The sequence below is a fragment of the Jaculus jaculus genome, chromosome 15, assembly GCF_020740685.1.
Source record: "Jaculus jaculus isolate mJacJac1 chromosome 15, mJacJac1.mat.Y.cur, whole genome shotgun sequence".
NCBI classification, from domain to species: domain Eukaryota; kingdom Metazoa; phylum Chordata; class Mammalia; order Rodentia; family Dipodidae; genus Jaculus; species Jaculus jaculus.
In genome coordinates, this window is record NC_059116.1 from 62588417 (window position 1) to 62601662 (window position 13246).

The 13246-nt window shown below is 44.9% G+C and overlaps 1 protein-coding gene across 1 annotated transcript; it reads right to left on the reverse strand.

The window, feature by feature from the left end:
• Window positions 1-1135: 1135 nt before the first annotated feature.
• Vim (vimentin) lies at window positions 1136-9226 on the reverse strand. Its single transcript, XM_004662353.3, has 9 exons — window positions 8568-9226; window positions 7868-7928; window positions 5281-5376; window positions 5030-5191; window positions 4007-4132; window positions 3351-3571; window positions 2846-2889; window positions 2046-2131; window positions 1136-1489 (listed from the first exon to the last, which is right to left on the reverse strand). The coding sequence occupies exons 1-9, from the start codon at window positions 9128-9130 to the stop codon at window positions 1448-1450; spliced, it is 1401 nt and encodes a 466-aa protein (XP_004662410.1). The 5' UTR covers window positions 9131-9226; the 3' UTR covers window positions 1136-1447.
• Window positions 9227-13246: the final 4020 nt, after the last annotated feature.

Genomic DNA, 13246 nt, shown 5'->3' on the forward strand with positions numbered 1-13246 from the left:
GACCATCCTAGCTTGGCAGCACAGTGTGTGTAGAATTCTGGTTGTCTCCCCTGTGGTAGCTGCAGCTGGCTGTCACTGCCCAGCATTTCCTCCACTACTTTGGCTCTAGTCCAGGAAAAGTATACCTCACATATAGCTTCTCCTGACTGCCAATCATTTTGAAATCATCATGAAGCCAAAAGAATTAAGTTGAGCCATCTACTGTAAACTGGGAACCATTTGTATAGCATGGGTTTTAATGTGTGTGTACAAATGTGTACACATGCTACAGAATGAACTCAGAGCCTGTGAGTATAGGCACAATTCTCTAGCACTAAGCTATCCTCTCATATTAAATCAAAAAATGAAAAAAGTTAGCTTTATATAAAAAAGACTTATTTAGGGGACTAGGGAGATGGCTTAGCTGTTAAAGTTGTTTGCTTGCAAATTGTGATGGCAGAGGTTTGATACAGGATCCTTGTAAAGCCAGATGCACAAAGTGGCACATGTGCCTGGAGTTCATTTGCAGCAGAAAGAGGCCCTGGCATGCCCATGGTTTGTCTTTCTCTCTAAGTAAATACACAAAAATATTTTTAAAAAGTAAAAGCTGAAAAGGCTACAGTAAAAAGTACTGTAAAGGAATGAAGCGATGGCTTAGTGGTTAAGGTGCTTGCATGCAAAGCCAAAGGACCCAGGTTCAATTCCCTAGGACCCACATAATGCCAGATGCACAAGGTGGCATATGTATCTGGAGTTTGTTTGCAGTGGCTAGCAGCCCTGGCATACCCATTCTCTCTCTCTCTCTCTCTCTCTCTCTCTCTGGTTTTTAAGGTAGGATCTAGCTCTAGCCAGACTGACTTGGAATTCACTATGTAGTCTCAGGGTGGCGTTGAATTTATGGTGATCCTCACCTCCGCCTCCCAAGTGCTGGGATTAAAGGCGTGTACCACCCTGCCCAGCCTCTCACTTTCTCTCTCTCTCCCTCTCTTTCTCTCAAATAAATAAATAAATGAATAATAAAATATATTTTAAACTCCTATAAGAATAAATTAATTGATTTTGTTAACTTAAAACCTAAACATGATTTTAATGGCAAATTAACCAAAATGACCAAAGAGAATGTTTCAGATATTATAAAATAAACAACACATCAAAAGAGTATTTCCAAAGATTTATTGAAGCAGTAACAAGTTGGTCAGATATTGGCTGGAAAAAAAGCAGTTTTAATGGTATTCAAAAATACTTTTAAAAAGTATTCTAGCACAAGACTTCTTTGTAAACTAGATTCTGTTGTAAACTTTTTCTAAATCTCTTAGGAGTGTTGGTTGTTAAGAACTAGAGCTTATTCCAAATCTATCTTGCGCTCCTGAAAAACTGCAGAAAGGCACTTGAAAGCTGTTCCTTTAAGATATGGGTTTTGTTTTTATTCTTGCTGGTACTACATTGTTGCACTGACTGTGTGCAAGTCTTACTCAATATCATCATGATGCTGAGAAGTTTCATTGATGACCTGTTAAAAAAGAAAGGAAACACAAATCAAATGGGATGCTATGTTCAAAACTTTGTTGTCCTATAAGGTGTAGTAAGAGAAAGCCTACTAAACACATATAATTCATTGTACAAGTACATTGGAAACTTATGCTGTTTCTTCATTGCAAGAGTAATAGCAAAAAGACATAGACATATACCAGATGCCCTTCACCAATGGGTACCATAAATGACCCATGAAATGCTGTGATATATAGCCAGAAAACATTATGAAAAGCTGTGTTTATGAAGAAGACCATAATAATCCTAAGAAATCAAGTTAAAAAGCAATTAATGCATACTAAAATGTATGGCAAGTACAACTTACATTTTTGTGCAAGGTAATATTTCATAATTATAATTAATTGAAACCATTTTTCCTGTTAACAAAAAACTGATCATATGTCATATCCTTTTGCTATATGAACAAATTTAGTGTGTTATGGTGATAGTAAAAGACCACATGTCCAAAATCAAAACATCCTTAATAGTCATTCAGCTCATCTACTGAAATAGTTTAATAGTTTAAAGATACCAACCTGTCCATCTCTAGTTTCAACGGTCTTAATAAGAAGTGTTCTTTTTGAGTGGGTGTCAACCAGAGGGAGGGAGTCCAGATTACTTTCTGAACAAAGAAGCAGGTTGAAATGAATAAAAATGAAGCAGCTAAAATTGAACAATTTTGCTTAAGCATTATGTTATCTTTGCATTTGTTTAATGTACTACTTCTAAATAATCCTTCAAGGTTGTATAGTCCCTGACATCTGCTTACGGATTGCACTGCTAAACCTCCCACTTTGCTGGGATGAAGCTCAGAAAGCATCATCTTCTCTTCCCCCTTTCTCTCTCTCCTTGCTATGCTAGCCAAAACCCTGGACATTGCTGCCCTGACACTCCAGGCTTTCTCACTGTTTCTCGATAAAATCTCTTTACTTAAAAAGCAAACACACAAACAAAATCCACATAGTACCTAATACCTCATTAGCCTCAAGCTAAGGCCATACTTCTCAGTGCTCTCCATTAGCAAAACAGAAATAGGAGTTTATATTTAACTTGTGGCCAAGAATGCAAGAATATATTTGGGATTGAAAATTAGGCCTATTTGGTTGAGGGTGTGGCTCAGTGTTTGTGTTTATTTAGCATGTGTAAGAACCTATATTTGATTCCATCACCACATAAAAAATAAAATATAAACTAGAACTAAAAATAAAATCTGGAATGTTTGTTATTGTGTAGCATTTTTCAAGTATTATTTTAAAATGAGAGCTTTACCAGAAACAAAATGGTTACAACCTGGTGACTTTTTTTTAGTTTTTACAAAAGGAAATGAAATGCTTACCTCTCAGGTTCAGAGAAGCAAAGGTGGGAAGAGGCATAGAAATCCTATAAAAAGATAAAGAAGAATAGTAAAATTGTTGGCAAATCACTTTAACAACAAGGGGAACAAATTTACAGACTTCTTGTTTTCATAAAATCAAAATCTGCTCTTGCAGTTCATATGTCAGAAATTTGTTTCAGAAGGATCTATTCATAGTTGGTCATAGCAACACATTTAAAATATTCAAAGAATTTTCTTCACAAGGGCATGAACTAGAGGCATTGCAGAGGAGAAAGGGTGTTGGCTTCTGCAAAAATTGTAGGTTCAAATCTCAGCTCCACTACTTAAGTAGCTCTGACTACCAGGATATTCTCTGAACCTGAGGTTACTCCTCTTTAAAGAACAGCAAGAGGCTTCCTTGAAGCAGCATTTTAAATACTGAGTGAGCTGGTATCCATAGAAAGAGTGGGAGAGTAGCTAGAAAACGGAAGCTGTTTGTGACCACGTCTAAGTCTGTGTTCTATACCTGCTCTCCTCGCCTTCCAACAGCTTCCTGTAGGTGGCAATCTCAATGTCAAGAGCCATCTTAACATTAAGCAGGTCTTGATATTCACGTAGGTGACGAGCCATTTCTTCCTTCATATTCTGAATCTCATCCTGCAGGCGGCCAATAGTGTCTTGGTAGTTAGCAGCTTCAAGGGAAAAGTTCTCTTCCATTTCACGCATCTGGCGTTCCAGGGACTCATTCTGCAGCAAATGAGCAGGGCATCCAATGTAATTTCCACAAACTCCCAGCTACTCCCAGAGCCACTTAAAGACCATGTGTAATGATTTCCCTTAGTGGCAAGTGGCCACCCTAACCTTGGGTGGAGAACACGCCCCATGTTTTGGTTTGGTTTTGTCTGATTATTTGTTCTTCTTGCTATTCAGGCCTTGAACTCACAGACTCCCATCTCTATCTCCCCAAGGCTAAGATTATAGGCATGCACCAATATAACTAGCTCCAAAATCCATCTTATTAAAAAGCTAAGACTATTAAGTAGTTTTGAGTCTATCTTGATAATTCATCAACTTTGAGTTAGATGTTCCCATTCACCTTAAATTTTTCTTCAACTGTCATCTGAACAACAGCAAGGAGCGGAGCTCACTATTTCCCCCTTTTTACTGCTGGGTGGTACTCACAGTTCCTTTAAGTGCATCCACCTCACAGGTGAGAGACTGCACCTGCCTCCGGTACTCATTGGACTCCTGCTTTGCCTGGCGCAGGGCATCATTGTTCCGGTTAGCAGCCTCGGACAGGTCAGCAAACTGTCAGGGAGAAATCAGACATGGTAGTCAGCCACATCCGAGTCCCTCATTTTTTTTTTTAATGTTTTCTAGCGTATGTCTACATTTTAGAGAAAAATAGTTGGAATGCTGGCATGACACTTTTAAACAGTGTTCACTCTACTGCGCTTCTTTTGAAATGGTAGAGATCACCCCGGTCTGGGTTCCCCGTGGGACAAAGGTGGGCACAGAGTGCAGAACAGGAGTGGGACCTGAGGAGATAAACGACCCAGCACCCCACCCCAGCCCAGCTGAAAGCACAGAGGAACTGAGGAAATGAGCAGTGAACCTGGTATCAGCACAAGGGTGATGGAGAAAGACATTGAGGACATCAACACCTACCAAATCAGAGATCCAGAGGCTCCTAAGTGCCCATCACTGAAGTAGACTTAAAATGCACCCAACAGGGCTCAGGGAATTTTGTGAAAGAGGGGGACAAAAAGATTGTAAGAGCCTCTCCCCCATAACTGACTGCTGCCCTCATGATGCATGGCCCACAATCCCCATGGGGTTGACCTGCATCCCCAGTGAGGAAGGCTTCTTCAGAACAGTGGCAGGGAGGAGGGAAAGGACAGTAACAACATGTGTTGTTTACATACAAAATATGCCCATATCTAATAAAAATAAAAATAAATAAATTTTAAAAAAGAATGGGAGAGATCAAGGGCATGGTGGTTAGGGATGTCTTCAAAGCAGGGTGCAACACAGTGAATGGAAAGGGACCTGCACATTTTGAGTGGTGGGGAGACTGCTGCAACAATGTCCCAAAAGCCAGTTTTTGAGTTGAGCCAAAGGATATCTGAGGACTCGTGGCCTGGTTTGGTGTTTTCATACCAAGTTGCTTTCCCTTTGCTGTAGCCTTGCAGACTCATTGCATACCTTGGACTTGTACCACTCCTCTGCTTCCTGCAGGTTCTTGGCAGCCACACTCTCATATTGCTGGCGGACATCACGCAGGGCAGCCGTGAGGTCGGGCTTGGAAACATCCATATCGATCTGGACATGCTGTTCCTGAATCTGAGCCTGCAGCTCTTGCATTTCCTAGAACAGACAGACAGAGGTCAGATGTGCCTGATATGGGGACCACTTAGCCTCATTCATTCACAGGGTGAGGGTGTTACTAAACTTGCCTCATCATATAATTTCTTCAAAAAGGCAATCTCTTCTTGCAAGGATTCCACTTTACGCTCGAGATCAAGACGTGCCAGAGAAGCATTGTCAACGTCCTATTTTGAAAAAAAAAAAAAGAGGTTGTGGAGGATGCTAAATTCTATGTTTTATTTCATTTATTTACTTAAAATTAATCATATGAGCCTAATCTCTACTACAGTAAAGGTGCTGACCAAATACATGGCCCTTGAGTAAATTGTAATTCACCTGATGCAATATTCCAATATTATTTCTTATCTTAACTATAACTCTGGATTGAGAGCCAATGTGTTACACTGAGGAAAAACTAACAGATCAGTAAAAAGTAAATGTGTACATGTCAACATGGCTAAGTGCACTCAATTATGATTGAACCCACATATTTACCAACGAAGCTTTATTCTTAATTAACAAACCTAAAATCCAATGTACAATATTTACAGATTATTTTATAATCATATCATGGTAGGGGTTTATTAGATTTCACAACTTCATGGCTGTATGAATACATGGAGCATAGAGGTCTGGGCCTCACGAGTTTCAGCATATCTGAAAGCTCTCCTGCTTTCCCTGTGCAAGTTTTCTGATACTCATCCCAGGGGTCCAAGGCAAGCATCTAGTTCTCTACCATTCAGATTACAAGGCTAAATTTACATTAAGCAGCAATTCAGATATCAAATTCAAGGTATGCATTGGCAAAGATATGCTTATCAGACAAAAGAACTCTGAACTGTATCTGTTTTGTCTTCCCTGGAATTTTCCCCTTAAAAGTCATCCAGAAAACCCTCATCCTGCCGGTGTGCCTGGCTTTTGTACCTGTCGCTTTGTCAGTTCAGTCACTTGTCCTGTTCTAGAATGACTGGTGGAAACACACTGAATGAAATAGATGTACAACTACACATTCCAAACTAGAACGTGCAATCTTTCAACAAAGGCTTTATTTTCCGTCAGGGAAATATTATGAGGGGGCTTATATTCCTTATCTTGTAAGCGCTGATATTTGCAGTATACTTCATATCCTTACAATTCATTTGTGCTTGCCATTAATCCCTAAGAAGATATAAAAGACATTTAGCTAGCCTCTTCTTAAAAGTTCTGTGTAACATTCCATTTCACTTAAGAGAATAAAATAATTCTCTTTAGTTCATAAATGAGGTATCTTTTATATTAATTTGCTTTATTTAACTCACTCCTCTGTAGAAAACATCTCAGGAATCATTTGTTGCATGGTGACTAAAATGAACCACTTTATTCACTGATTTGCTTCCATCAATTTAACAAGTATGTTTTGCTGTTAAAATGTTACCCTAGGGGCTGGAGAGATGGTTTAGTGGGTAAGCGCTTGCCTGTGAAGCCTAAGGACCACGGTTCGAGGCTCAATTCCCCAGGACCCACGTAAGCCAGATGCACAAGGTGGTGCGTGCATCTGGAGTTTGTTTGCGGTGCCTAGAGGCCCTGGTGTGCGCCCATGTTCTCCCTCCCTCTCATTCTCTCTCTCTCTCTCTCTCTCAAATAAGTAAAAAAAAAAAAAAAAAAAAAAAAACAACTTAAAAAATGTTATCCTCGACTAGTCTTCTAAGAGTGCTTTGCAGCAGTCCTAGCAAGTGCTGGTAAGGACAAAACTATTCCGGTCATCTTCCTGCTTTGGGGTATCATTTGGAGTTAACAGTCCTTTATCTTCACCTAACTGTAGCAAAGACACCCTTCACAGAAAACTCCATTCTTCAGCCTTGGATTATTTTTTAATATGGAGAGTGTTAAATGATTATAAAAACGCAATGAAGAAAGGCTTTTCAAAATGTGGAGAATGGCTGTAGTTTTAGGAACTCTTCATACCGCATACTTCACAAGTCTGGGCCAGATATTAGATAACGGATGTTACCAAATACTTGTGTCCAATTAGAGCAGTGCTTACATCATTACATATTCAGTAAGAATGTAGCCTGTTGCAAAGCCGCTCTGGGAACACAAAGACTCCTATTATTTCTGTCCCTATCCACCACACTTGCCAGAATGTCTATCTACATTCCATAGTGAAGCCCATAGAAACCCCTTAATACCCTTCAGCCGCGGGGACAGATGGCTCCTTTTCACCCCAATAGATCACAAAAGTTGTGCATGGAAATTCCTCCAGATAACTTTTATGTCGCAATATGACTTCCAGTAAAGAAAAGAAACTTGGCTTAATTCCAAGTATTAGTTTGTTATCCTTCAATATTTTGCATTTCAAACTTTAGGGCGTCACTGTGCTTTTGTGACTGTGTAAATTAGCCTTTCTCAAAGAATAATCTAAATAAAACTGTGGCCATCCCAAGTCAGAATGTCAATATTTTTGAAAAATAAACGGAGAATTTTTTTGAGGAAGAAAAATCTGGGGGGAAAAAAGCAAAAGCTGAAAATCTTCATGTTCTGAGACCTGCTTGGCAGGGGTTTTGTGTGGACTTTCATCCGCTAGGGGGCTTTACGCACAGACGGGAAGTTTCATACTTTATAAAGTTGGATGAAAAACCTTGAGAAGTGCGGGTGACTTGGCTGGTTCCCGGCTGTAAGAGAGAAGAGTCTACAAACCTGTCTGAAAGACTGCAGAGTGCTCTCGGCTTCCTCTCTCTGCAGCATCTCCTCCTGCAATCTGAAGCAGTTGCACATTAACCAAAGGGGAACTGGGAAACCGCCAGGGCGGGGCGGGGCGGCCACACCCAACCACCACGTCGCCGGCGAGGACCGCCGGCCACCACCTCCCCGCACCGACGTCTGCGGCTTGCGGAACTGCAGCCCTGGGCACCGCGCGTCTCAACCGGGCGCAGAGGAGGAAGGCCGTCAGCGGCCACCGCCTAGACCTGCGCCGCGATCCCTCCCTTTTGTTCCCAGTCCCCCAGAAGCCACAGCCCTTCCTTTGTCTCGCGCCTTCCCCATTCTCTCCTCCCGTCTGCTGACTGGCGGTCAGCCAGAAGGGGCCGGGAAACGTTCTGAAAGTTTAGGGGACTCGACTAATCGCGTCCTAGGACCTGAAGTATAGACAGCAGAGCAGTTCGAAGAAGTCTGCAACTTGCAACGGAGTTTGGGAGATGGGTGGGGCCAGAAGGGAAATGCTAACTGCAAAGTCTAGCTTCTAGACTTTGGGTGGGGCTGCGCGGCTTGTAGCCACGGCCCTGTCCTCCTCCGGCTGTCCCCTAGACAGCCGCCGCCCGGGCCGCGTCCCCAAGGGCGTGGCGGTCCCCGCTCGGGCCCCGCGCCCCGCGCCCCGCGCCCCGCGTGGGAGCGGCCTTACTTCTCTCGGAGGCGCATGATGTCCTCGCTCAGGTTGTCGCGCTCCACCTCGACGCGGGCCTTGTCGTTGGTGACCTGGTCCACCTGCCGGCGCAGCTCCCGCATCTCCTCCTCGTAGAGGTCCCCCAGGCGCGACTTGCCCTGGCCCTTGAGCTGCTCGAGCTCGGCCAGCAGGATCTTGTTCTGCTGCTCCAGGAAGCGCACCTTGTCGATGTAGTTGGCGAAGCGGTCGTTGAGCTCCTGCAGCTCCACCTTCTCGTTGGTGCGCGTGTTCTTGAACTCGGTGTTGATGGCGTCGGCCAGCGAGAAGTCCACCGAGTCCTGCAGCAGCCGCATGCCCGGCACGCCGCTCCGCAGGCGCACCGCCGAGGACCTGGTCACATAGGCGCCCCCGGGGGACGAGGAGTACAGGCTGCGAGTGGTGCTGGGGCGGATGGAGCTTCCCAGGCTGTAGGAGCGGGTGGACGTGGTCACATAGCTTCGGCTAGAGCTCGGCCGGCTGGAGGTGCCCGGGCCGCCGAACATCCTACGGTAGGAGGATGAGGACACAGACCTGGTGGACATGGCTGCAGAGGGTGGCGATGGCTGCCTGGCTGGCTGGGAGAGATGAGTGAGGGGTCCCAGGAGCAGGAGTGGCAGAGGACGAGACCCTGCCAAAGGCCCTGCTTTTATAACCACGTTAGGAAAGAGGGTCCCCTCCCACTGCCAAGTTAGCCACGGAGCGCGCCAGCCAATGGGGACCAGGCCAGAAGTGGAGGAGGTGGGCGGGGGCTGAGGGCGGGGGCCCCCTCGAGCCTTTCTCCTGGGCGGCTTCGGACCAGGCACTGTCCCGTTACTTCTGGGGCTGGGCTGGTGCTTTCCGGGGCTTTCCAGAGGTTGGCCTGGCCGGAGCTGTGCTCCTTCTGGGTGTTGAGAAAGGCAGGGTCGTGCGATGGAGCTGGGCGAGCTCCGGAAAGTAGAGAGAAGTGGTCCTTGGCACCTCTCCAAGGGGGCGTGGGAAGAGGCGCGGGGCCGGAGGGCGGGGCTCAGGGCTGCGATCCGAAGGGAGTGGGTGGGTGGGGAGACCCGCCCGCAAACAGCAGGAAGGGGGGAGCGAGGGTCCAGCGGATGCGAGAGAGCAAAGGAACAAAGAGGGCGCAGGAAAGGGGAGCACACAGTCTAAGACACAGGGCGAAAGGGACCAGGTCCCATCGCTTCCAGAAGGGCGAAGTACCTCGATAGTTATGCCCCAAGAGCTAACGGACTCTGACCTGAGTCAGATGGCCAGAGCCGCAAGGGCTGTGGCCCGAGGAAAGCCCCGGGGACAGGGGTGGGGTCTCTGAGTCACTGGCTGTGACTCACAGCACCGGGAGGTTAGGTCTCCTAGCGGTTTAGGAGAAACCGTTAGTCGAGATTGACTCCAGACTCCGCAGGCTCCGCGCCTATTGTCCCAAGCTTCTTGTTTTGATCGTGGCCGCTCTTTTAGTGTGTTGCCATCCAGTCAGGGGGAGATAAAAGCACCTCTAAAGTTCTTAAGAACTCGTCAAAGCCCGGCTTTGTTCCAATGAGCGGACTTCTTAGGAAAAAAAAAACAAAAAAAACAAAACTTGTGCAGATCCTGGAAAGTCGCCAAACCGGTCCCCGGGTGGGGAATGCAGCCCGAAAGGCCTTGCTGGCGACCTTCCCTCCCGCCCTCGCTCCGGTCCTCTTGCTCTTCCTCCTCTCCGCAGCGAGCCACACCCACGTTCAGGGCGAGCAGAAAGTTGTGGGTGAAAGAGGAAATTGATAGTTTCAAAATCAAGCTCGCTGATCACTGTTTTTTTCTGCTAGTGGAAGTCATTAAAAGTATAATCCGAGCCAATTAAAGAATTCATTTGGTGTTTTGAAAGCCCAGTTTGATGAATGAGATCAAATGAAAGCAGTTACATAACCTAAATGATGAAAGTTCGGAGTGAATAGATGTGTGCTCATGTCTGGTGTCTTATCTGGGCAATGTTGCAGGGTCTACTTGTCACAAGAGTTCTGTAATGGGTCTTGGACCGCTGCGGATGCAATCGTCCACGGAGCAAAATGCTTGGGAACATGATGCAGAGGGGCAGAGGGCATTCACGTCCAGCTACAGTCACCTTCTATGGAAAGCAATTGTTTCAAGGTCAGCAACAAGGCAGGCCTGTGCGGCCCCAAAGGAGACAGCGCAGCAAAGGCAGCCGGACCCCTGTGGTTGAGCAGCAACGCAAACATCCCACATCCCAGTTGTTTTTCCCTTTTGAGGAGAGACGACTTAGACTTTTCGTACTGAAGAATTGCAAAAACGCAGTGAAACAGATTCCACGGGGTATAGATAGGAGAACTTTCTTTTGTGGATGGGCAGGGAACACTGGAGAGTACCTGGCAGTTAAGAAAACATAGCTTAGAGCCACATGAAAGATTTATGCAGGCTGCTTTGTGCAAGCCTCTTTCAGGCAATAGTCTGTTTACCTCATCTCAGTTAGTTCTGGGGAATGGCGCTGCCAAGGCCAGGGCTGCAGGGGCCTCTGGGGCCCAGCTCTCCCGCTGTGGCCTTCTTTATTCTCTCATTCTTTGTGAAGATGTGGGTTCTTCCCAGAGAGCATTCCTGGGGTTGGCCTGTGCCTCACGTTACCACTCTGGGTACTGAGAGCTCTTTATTCAGGCCTCTGTTCAGCAAATGTCACCATTGTGGATTTGCGTGGAACCCTTTCGATGAGAAAAGTGATTTCCCCATGGGGAGGAGAGAGGGTGGCTCTCATCCTACATGGAATGTTGATCCCAGGGCAGTGCAATGGACCCCTGCAGACTGACTCACTACAGACAATGAGGACAAGGTTCTGTTGTGATGTGGGCACCCACAGCAAATTCCTTGAGGGGGGGATGACTTCTTTTTTATTTTTCATAACTACTTTTGATAGCCTGTAGCACTGTTTATTAAACTGAGGAGCATCCATTCTCCCCAATCTCTCTCCCCTTCTGTTGTTTCAGGATGTGGGTGGTTATTTTGCTACAGCTTCATATATTTCCTGATGTCTGTGAAATGGGTAAAAAGCATATAGAAGTAAGCACATGTGTATGCACACATGTGCAGGATCCAGTGCTGCTGTAGTTTGTAAAGTGTAGAGAAAATAAAAGCTATGAAAACACCTTTTAGTTTTTCAAGGTGGGGTCTTGCTCTAGACCAGGCTGACCTGGAATTTACAAGATACTCTTAGGTGGCCTGGAACTCATGGCGAGCCACTTACCTCTGCCTCCTGAGTGCTGGAACTAAAGGCATGCACCACCAAGTTTGGCTCAAAAACATCTTAATCATTTGTGAAAGATGCAGGAGACTTGGGCAATACTGTGGGTGATGGTCACCAGAGGGGGAAGTCTATGTGTCTAAATGACACTCGAGGATTTGAAGATTTCCCCTGCTCCCTGTACCACCTATGTGCTTGGTTACTTTTGGAAAGTAAATTATACACAGACCTAGCTTTCTCAGTTTTCATATTTATTTATTTTTGATTACTAGGAAAATCTATCTCAGTAGTATTTTTAAATGTTGGACTCTGTATGATGAAAGTTTGTGTATAAGTAAGTGCATGGTCTGTCATATGATTTGATTCTAAAGTACGAACAGTGATTTTGGAATTTGCAAGCTGTGGTGATGTCAGTTGAGCTGGGTGACTTGAGCTGACAGACCAGCCAGCCATGTGAACAGGAGCTTAGTGGCCTACGGAGACTTTGGGAAAGCTGCCTACAGGAGGTCATGTCAAGAGGACACCAGCTAGCAGGTCTTTCTAGATGAATGTCAGAGAAGACAGAGAGAGGAAAGGGTGGAACTATCGCACAGTGCCCTGTAAATATGTATAATTTCCCTGTATCGATTAGAACATATTCCAAAACAAGAGGCTAAAAAGCATGACAAACCTTAAGAGGAGGCAGGTAATAAAGACAACAAATAATATAAATGCTTTAATTGTTATGTCTACTAGATGCCAGGCATTATATATATATTTAATTTTGCTTAATATGCCACATCACCTTTCAAGGTAGACTTGACTATCCATTCGTAAATATAGGGTCTAAAACTCAGGTTTTCAATTTTCTCTTGGTTACCTAAACCAGTGGGGAAAGTAATGGAAAAGAATTTGAATCAAATCCTTTATGACTTTGAATGCACTTATCTTTTTTTGCCCTCATAGTGACATTCTGTAAACCAATTCAGTTTACAAATAACACTTGCCTATTTACTTTGTTCTAGAAGCTGAACAGACACAATGATTAACACAGATCTTGCTGCTAGGGGGCAGATTCCACGAGGAATTTGGCAGAGGCACAGGACATCATGTTTTATGTTTCTGGAATAGTGAAGGAATGAATCACAATAGATAAGGATAGAGATTTGTTTCACCTGCACTCTGAACCCATGCTTCCATTTGTGACTTAAATATTTTCTCCCAGTCGCTGTTCTGTCTCTTCATAGGCACTCTAACCAAAATTAGACTTAGCTCTTGGGCACCAAAACCCACCAAACGCGGCAGCATCTTTCCCAGCTTCACCATTTGGGGAACCGCGGCAAGGAACGAGATTGAAAACTTGCACCATTTCCACTTACGGTTGGGTCTCTTGGACCTCTAGCCATCCATGTGTTATGTTGCTGTCACTAGGGCTCAGGTTCTTTCATGCTTCACTTCTGAATATTTCATC

Bases quoted from the DNA above. Each gene is read 5' to 3' on its own strand.
- Vim (XM_004662353.3), bottom strand. From the start codon at position 9,130: ATGTCCACCAGGTCTGTGTCCTCATCCTCCTACCGTAGGATGTTCGGC. The intron at 7,929-8,567 runs GTAAGGCCGCTC...CAACTGCTTCAG, and splicing joins ATCATGCGCCTCCGAGAGAA to ATTGCAGGAGGAGATGCTGC. The intron at 5,192-5,280 runs GCAAGTTTAGTA...TGTCTGTTCTAG, and splicing joins TGAAGAAATTATATGATGAG to GAAATGCAAGAGCTGCAGGC.